The 7,730-nt window shown below is 39.8% G+C and overlaps 2 protein-coding genes across 3 annotated transcripts; one reads left to right on the plus strand and one right to left on the minus strand.

Moving 5' to 3' along the window:
* Positions 1–1,549: 1,549 nt before the first annotated feature.
* LOC131691283 (vacuolar fusion protein CCZ1 homolog) lies at positions 1,550–3,535 on the minus strand. Of its 2 annotated transcripts, none has more exons than XM_058977567.1 (4): positions 3,375–3,535; positions 3,187–3,313; positions 3,030–3,127; positions 1,550–2,966 (listed from the first exon to the last, which is right to left on the minus strand). In XM_058977567.1, the coding sequence occupies exons 2-4, from the start codon at positions 3,268–3,270 to the stop codon at positions 1,826–1,828; spliced, it is 1,323 nt and encodes a 440-aa protein (XP_058833550.1). In that variant the 5' UTR covers positions 3,271–3,313; positions 3,375–3,535; the 3' UTR covers positions 1,550–1,825. The 2 variants fall into 2 exon arrangements, with proteins under 2 accessions (XP_058833550.1, XP_058833549.1); XM_058977566.1 differs by having other exon boundaries at positions 3,371–3,535.
* A 2,474-nt stretch (positions 3,536–6,009) lies between these two features.
* Positions 6,010–7,251, plus strand: LOC131692519 (signal recognition particle receptor subunit beta). Its single transcript, XM_058979615.1, has 4 exons — positions 6,010–6,262; positions 6,354–6,660; positions 6,719–6,844; positions 6,902–7,251. Exons 1-4 carry the CDS (start codon positions 6,157–6,159, stop codon positions 7,089–7,091), a joined length of 729 nt encoding a protein of 242 aa, XP_058835598.1. The 5' UTR covers positions 6,010–6,156; the 3' UTR covers positions 7,092–7,251.
* Positions 7,252–7,730: the final 479 nt, after the last annotated feature.

Raw genomic sequence — 7,730 nt, forward strand, 5'->3', positions numbered from 1 at the left:
GTTGAGTTCGTTCAAGTTTACGGAAGTTGTTTACGTCTTGTTGCCGTATCGGGAACACGCGTAGTCGTGTAGAAGAAGAAGGTGCCAGCTGACAATTAAAAAGTGCGGACGTGGTCGCAATGCGATCCGTGAAAATCAAGACAGCGAAAGCGCGGTTTTGTAGCTCGCTATTGGTTATAGAGATTCGAGAAGTGGGAGGGTGAAACACTCGCCCGCGTGAAGGCAGGCACGAAAATCAGCGCAGGATTAAGCGCAGCAAACGGGCGCGGTTAAGTCGCAGCACGTCCTGCCTGATACCGAACGATGGTCGACGACGCAAATGGCGCTACTCCAAGAGGAATCCACGTCATACATCGGGTAAGTTTGCACAATTTTCCTAACACCTCTTGCACTTTTGGTGTTATATGCATGACACTGCATTTTGGGCCGTTTGGTGATCCGGACGTAAAGGAAGCCCGAACATTTTTATATTTTGATTAGAGAGGTTTTAACCGTAGGGTCATTCGCATCTTTTCAAGTTAGCAAATTTCACAATGATGCCAGCTTCAAACAGGCCAAGCAGTTTGATCGTAAATACGGCGCCAAAGCGAAAAGTTTTGATGTTAAGGACAACGTTTTTCCAAGGTTCATCAAGGCAATAGTTGGAACTGGATAACAGGCAAAGTTGTGGGATGGATCGGACCCGTTATGTACAATATGTGGCTACCAGAGCGTCAGCAGCTGATCGGATCCCACAGCAATCAGATACGTAAACGTCCAGGAAGCACAGATGTTCGGAATGCAGAAAATCAAACCATCGTACCATTAGATATGCTCTTGAACACCTAACCGTCTGGCTCATCGGAAACACCACAACCATATCCAAAAGATGCAGAGTACAACGAATTGCAACAGGAATTTGTTCATGGGGCTGGCAATGTGAGCTGCGTAAACATGAACGAGAGGCTTTGGCACAGCCCTCCACTGGGCAACTTTGAAGGTCTGGGAGATTTTACCGGAGGATTGTATGGACGATGTCCCACCTATGAAAAGGTGATAAGCTGAATTGGTCCAGTTACCGAGCAATTACATTGTTTCAATTACATTCACCATTGGCAACGGAGTTCGTTGGCAGATTTTACTGTTTCACGCACATCTACGGACCAAATATTCCTGATTTGACCGGTCCTGCAAATATTTCGCGTATAGCACACTTATCATCTGTTTATAAACTTCGAAGCCGCAGATGATACAAACGACCGTGATTAGCTATGACATATAATTTGAAATTCAGAAATTATAATTTAATTTTCAGGAAGTCTGTGCAATTTTTTTGGCTTCACCAACATTGCACGTAATCTTGAGATGATGGTGGAGATATACATCCGACTGAAGAGTAGAAGAAAGCGAATTGGGATGCATTAGACTTCACATTTATGAGAGCAAGAGGTTTGAAAGAAGAAAAAATGGTTCTCACTAATCCAGATACAAGGAGGAGAGATGCGCAACGAACAAGATCAATCGACCATGTTCACGGGGACTTGAGGAGTCGCGAGGGTGGTGACTAACAGTAATGGATGAGTGAACAGGGGTCAACTACTTGTTACAGCAAGACATCACGGTCTTATTACTGATTGGTAAGTAAAGTATATAGGCATGTCACTATTTTATTCCGAATGTTGCTTTTCTGTCATTTTATACCTAGTATATTATTGTTAATATATTATTCACAATTATGATAGTTCTAAATATACATCTGCTCTGACTTGTATCTGTTAAAACAAATCAATGCCTTCGAATTATAATTATGGGGATAGAATTCTAATTATAGGGCACAAGCTACCTCTCAAAAGAACACCCCCTTCATGTTTTGGTCCAGAATCCGCTTCGTTTCTTCGCTGACATCTATCAGCGTGGAACTTTTGTTCAGCACTATAAACACGTGCCTCGAGTTACAACTTCGCTTCACTACCCAAAAATCTTCGTGGGTCTTAAGAATGGTTTCCTCCACAATGTTGCAGTTGTTCTTTCTAGAATCGTTCAGCAAGTCGACAATCAAGTTCATCACATCATGCGGAATACTTCCACCCGATTGATATTTTTTCTGGATACCCAATCGAACCGTTCCTCTGTGGTGCAGGTTCAGTTCGTTGAAAAAGATAAATTTCGGGGTTGATGAGCAATCATCCTTGCTGGATCCATTTTCCAGGCAAGACTGTTGTGAAAGGTGTTGGGTAATATCCGACGAGATACTGGTCAGCTGCGGATTTATCACAGCGTTCAGCTCATGATAAAGAGCCTGTTCATTTTCTACTGGTTCCAGAAATAGACACAGGGTAATGTGCTGCACTTTTCTGCAAACCATGAAGTTAAAAGCCTTGTCTTGTCCCGCTATTTTAATGTGAATTTTACGGGAACGTTCCTGTCCGGGGGAATTGGAGAACATTGAACCATTCAGGTACTCGTAGATCGTGTACAGGTCAGTCGGATTAATTCCACTCCATATTATGTGTTCATCATAAAGGAAAATGCATTGCTTGATCGGTTCGAACGTAGCCTCAATCATGTTGATGAAATTCTGAACCCTCAAAAATAGCAGCTGGTTCAATGGAAGATACTGAACACTACCCAATGCGTCAAGCACGTCACAATCTTTTAGCTTCAGTTGCAGAATGTATTTGCCATAGAACTCTTCTAAATGTCCTATTAAATTGGCAACGGCGCTGAGGTCTTCCCCTGCTAGGTTACTCTCAAAGGTACCATTGAACAGGTGAAACAAGCGATAGGAATGCTTCAGTACCGCTCGATAAACAATGTCGTGAATATCATCTCCGTGGTATTCATTGTAATCTCCCGAATCGCGACTTTTCCTTTCGAACGGTACATTAAGTATCATAACCATCCAGAAGCCTGGTTCCGGTTGGTGGTATAACTGACAGGTTTTTTGAGTATGCAGAGCCTGAACACTCTCGTCGGTAGTAAATGTGCTGCAAATAAGTGACTGATCAGAAGATGCTTTTTATAAGGACTTTTCGTTCAATACTATATACCTGCTAAACTTGATAATCGCCTCGCAAAGTCCAACATCCTTTACTTTAGAATCGATATCGGTTTCTTGTGGGTGATAGAATAGTATTTTTTTCTCTTCCTGGAAAACAACACATAAAACTAAGTCACAAGGTTTGCGATAATTTGTAGCAAAATTACCTCGCCTTCTTTTGGTCCGAAGCTGGAATTAAAGATGAAAAAGCTGCGTAGTGAAAGCGCGGCTTTCATTACTGGCGTAGACATTATTGTTTAAAATTAATTTAAACGTACCACAATATAAATATTGCTAAATTCACGATAAATTATTCAACCGTTCTGTTGAAACTTGACACTAAAACAGTACCTACTTAGCATAGTATATCTTTAACTGTATTAATGATTAAGCCAACTGGTTACCGTGAGATAAATAAATAATAATTAAATGAATTAGAAGAGTAATATACAATAATAATTATCGCTATTACTTGATAAGAAAATATTTATTTACTCCAAGGCAGGCACGTCCGGTACGTCAGTGTGTACACACTCAACCAAAGTAACTTAATATGGGTCTAATTCTATCTATTTTCGTTAAAAGTGCATCTCAAAGTTTTAGTAATTCTCGCGTTTTTTTGAAAAGGGCCAATAAGCAATTTGTCAAAATCCACTTTGAGGGAAATTGTAGACGAACCATTAATCGCCGATTATAAATCACAGCAGTAAACGAAATAGAAAACTTTTCTCTTTCATAAAACGTTAATATCCATTCTCGGCGAATTACGGTTTGTCTGCATTTTTCTCTCAAAGTAAATTTTGACAGTATGTTTATTGGCCGTTTACAAAAAACAGCGAAGAATTACACTTTTCGATTGTGGTCAAAAGAGATTATAAGTACTAGAGGTCGCATGCCGCTGTTAACGCACTGATGGTTTGTTATCTCGCTCTTTTAAATGCTAATCGCATTAGTTTAACACATATTGCCCTAGGATACACACATGGCAAAGGGGCCGTACACAAATGACGTAGCTTTTTTCTGGCGATCTTCGGCCCCTCCCTCCCCCATCGTAGCATTTGGTCACAATATTCAAACCTCCCCCTTGTAAATGACGTAGCATTTACTTACCCCCCCCCCCCCCCATGCAACGCGACCGGGAGATGAAAAAATTACATATGTTTTTCAATTCTTTTAAATATATACCCTTACAAAATGTTTGACGACTTTGATCAACATTTTCCTTATAACAGCAAATTGCCTACAAAAGAAGCTTATTTCATGACAAATATACTGTGGATAGTTTTGTTTAGAATTTTACATGTCATAAAGCATGTAGAGTAAGTAGTTCACAATCCTACAGCCGCCAACGATTTTAGGAACCATAAGCTCAACTAACTTACTAAATTTTCTTTGATTGAATCCGAAAGAAAATTTAATTCAGCTACCAAAATAAGTCTACTAGTTAGCAATATTAGCTAACTAATGTGGAAATTTAAATCCGCATGAAAAATCTTTCCTTTTCTTTGCTAGCCTGCCATTCCGCGAACAGTAAAATTTACAAAATGAAAAACCGCGCGAAAAGCAACTTAGGAATGGAGGAACATTAAATTGTTTTCTCTAATTAATGGGTTTTGATGCCCGTCAAAAAATTTAAACTTAATGCTACGTCGTACATCTTCTGACCCTACCCTCCCCCTCGTCACACTTCGTCACAAATTTGGTATACCCCCCTACCCCCTAAAATGCTACGTCATTTATGCATGACCCCAAAGTAATGGGATACAATATACACGCCACCGAAAAACTACCTAAAATTCAGTATTTTTGTCTCAATCTCGTGGTATTGTGCAGGAAGGTAAAATTAGGTAAACCGTGTTTCCATTTAACTCCATTTAACTACAGCAAAAATAACAACTCAACCTTGAGTTTAATTTACTTAAATTTAAGTTGAATTTACCTAATTTTGAGTATACTCCAAACAACTTAAAAGTACCTTACTGCACGGAAGACCTCGACTGAGTCGAATCACTCGTTTTGTTTTTGACAACACTAAGAAGTGCGAAAGCGATGCACAGCTCAAAAGTACCTAAATTTAACTTAAAAGAACTTATTCTGTAGGTTATTTTACGGTTGCGTATAAAGGTCGCATGCTGCTGTTAGCTCTGATGGTTTATTATCTCGCTCTTACACTGAGAAACAAAAATATGCATAGTTAGCATACTTTCTATTCCCGTCGCTTTTCTTCTGCTGTGATTTTTATGCATTTTCATGCATATACTTCTAGTAAGCATTCAATGAGTGGATAGACCGAATATATGCAATGCATAGAATTTACAGCAGAAGAAACGAGAGGCAGATAGAAAAGTATGCTATCGATGCATAAATAGAAGTCTGCGTGCACATATGCTAGGCCCATTTGTTTGACTCATGTTGCCCCGGGTACACAACATTGCAAAGTAATGGGATAAAAGATGCCACAGCGAGACCCCATTTTTCGGTCCGTGAGTACATGGAGATAGCAGCGCTTTGCTCCCTCTATCTCTACACTGAAAAAAATCCAAACGTTAATTCTATTTGCTTCAAACCACTTAAAATTCATATGAAGAAGAAATGCTATTGTTATCATGCGCACATATACCTTCTATGTGTCAACTGTATAAACTGTGTATGCACACACATAAGTTATATGTGCATATTGTTATAGAATGGGGTTTTATGTGCCTAATAGTTATGAAATGTGAATGTAAGATTAATATTTCTTGTAAATACACACATTAGGGTTATGTGCCAGCACATAGTGTCTATATGCCTCCGTTAATTGCAAAAATCTATGTGTAAAATCAATAGGCATAACGTTTACTTTTTTTTGAGTGTATAAGTTATTATCTCTTTTTTGATGGTCGGACCAAAAACCTCACAAGGGTTACCAAATCGTCAGCCACTAGGTTACATATTCACGGACCCCTCACCAACTCAACGAAAAAGCCTTTTGGTCCAGCTGACGTTGCACGAGCTGTCATTAAACGGTGGTGGTGCACGCAGTAGTGGTTTACCTCAAAACGAACGGACGATCCTAAAATTCCGATCGCGGGGTTTTTTGACCAGCTGTCCCAGTTTCCGTAGCATTTCACTAGTAACGTTTGGCATTTAGCAGAATGGAGAAAATCAACCGTAAATCAGCAGCCAGGGCATCGATTCAGCTGGGCGAGTTGGACTACACCCCGATTCTGCTGGGATGTATCGTGATTTTAGTGACACTGGGTAAGTTTATCTTGTCTTTTTTTTGAGTGGTTGAAACTTTCGCTGTATCAATCGCTGCAGATAATTAGCTATCGCTTTCTATCATTTTAAGTGCTGCTGTATGTTTGGAAAAAGAAACGTTCCGCCCGTACGGATGTGCTGCTGATGGGACTGTGCGACTCTGGCAAGACACTACTGTTTTCACAATTGATATTGGGCGAGGCGAAAGAGACGTTTACGTCCACCAAGGAAAATTTGGGTTACTTGGCGACCGCCCAGGGCGAACTTCGCGTGGTAGATATTCCTGGCCACGAGAGACTGCGAGGAACGTTTTTTGATCAGTATAAAAATTTCGCTAAAGCCATCGTGTTTGTGGTTGATAGCGTTACGGTGCAGAAGGATGTTCGGGATGTTGCTTAGTAAGATTGAATGATAATTTCAAAAGTGTAATTAAAATAAACAATTTTAATTCCGTAGCTTCCTGTATACAGTCTTAGCAGACAAAGCGACGAACAATTTGCCTTGCATAGTTCTTTGTAACAAACAAGATGAAACGCTAGCCAAGGGAGACTCCGTTATTAAAAGCCTCCTTGAGAAGGAAATGTAAGTGTGTAGTTCGGTTAATTAGTTGACCAGTTAATAATTTCAATATTTTTACAGTAACGTTGTGCGTCAAACGCGAAAAAGCCAGCTGCAATCGGTGGACCAGAACAACACTGATTCCGTCTTTCTGGGGAAACCTGACAAAGACTTTGACTTTAGTCAGGTGTCTCAAACCGTCAAATTTGTGCCCTGTTCCGCTCAGGAAGTCCAGTTGGATGATTTGATCACATTTCTGGATACGTTGTAAGATCTGTCTGAGAGAAGAAACGCTCTTCTACTTTCTTCGTGTGAACATTGATTGATGGGAGGGTTGTGTTCTTCCCAATACATTTTAGACCTATGTTTCATTTTTTCGGCATGGCACCAGTATTTTCTTTCGGTAATAAATGATACGGTACTTTTTTATATGTTTATGGTCTGTTATTTGTTTCATTATAATTGGATACATTGATAACTGATAACGGTGCGATCAATGCCCCCGAAATGCGAATGAAATGAAATCGAGAAGAAAAGGCCTTTCACTTATTACGCCTAGATTCCGACAACCGCAAAAATCTTATAGGCGTTTGGCTGAGAGTACACTCTCATCACGATTGATTGAATTTCTGTCGTGCTGTACACTCTAAATACTTTAACCCTACGGAAGAGTGCGTCTTTGTATACATTTAGGCTCTAAAGCAATTTCGCTGAAATTTCAAATAACGTGATGCACTCAGTGCAATGCGCCTTCCGAAGGAATTTCGGACTGGTGAATTTTGCTGTTGATGCGAACATATACATCAATTGAATTAAACTGAATTCATAATAAAAAAAACAATTTTCATTTCTGTTACCGCCATATGGACGGCTACATCAGAAAAAATTCGTAATCGATTTTCGGTATTTA

Source organism: Topomyia yanbarensis, chromosome 3, assembly GCF_030247195.1.
Source record: "Topomyia yanbarensis strain Yona2022 chromosome 3, ASM3024719v1, whole genome shotgun sequence".
NCBI classification, from domain to species: Eukaryota; Metazoa; Arthropoda; class Insecta; order Diptera; family Culicidae; genus Topomyia; species Topomyia yanbarensis.

What these genes read in the sequence shown, in the direction of transcription:
- LOC131691283 (XM_058977567.1), bottom strand. Translation starts at nt 3,270, where the DNA reads ATGTCTACGCCAGTAATGAAAGCCGCGCTTTCACTACGCAGCTTTTTC. An exon ending in TCGGACCAAAAGAAGGCGAG is followed by an intron (nt 3,128 to 3,186) that starts GTAATTTTGCTA and finishes GTTGTTTTCCAG; the next exon opens with GAAGAGAAAAAAATACTATT. An exon ending in GCGATTATCAAGTTTAGCAG is followed by an intron (nt 2,967 to 3,029) that starts GTATATAGTATT and finishes ACTTATTTGCAG; the next exon opens with CACATTTACTACCGACGAGA.
- LOC131692519 (XM_058979615.1), top strand. Translation starts at nt 6,157, where the DNA reads ATGGAGAAAATCAACCGTAAATCAGCAGCCAGGGCATCGATTCAGCTG. An exon ending in CGTGATTTTAGTGACACTGG is followed by an intron (nt 6,263 to 6,353) that starts GTAAGTTTATCT and finishes TATCATTTTAAG; the next exon opens with TGCTGCTGTATGTTTGGAAA. An exon ending in AGCCTCCTTGAGAAGGAAAT is followed by an intron (nt 6,845 to 6,901) that starts GTAAGTGTGTAG and finishes ATATTTTTACAG; the next exon opens with TAACGTTGTGCGTCAAACGC.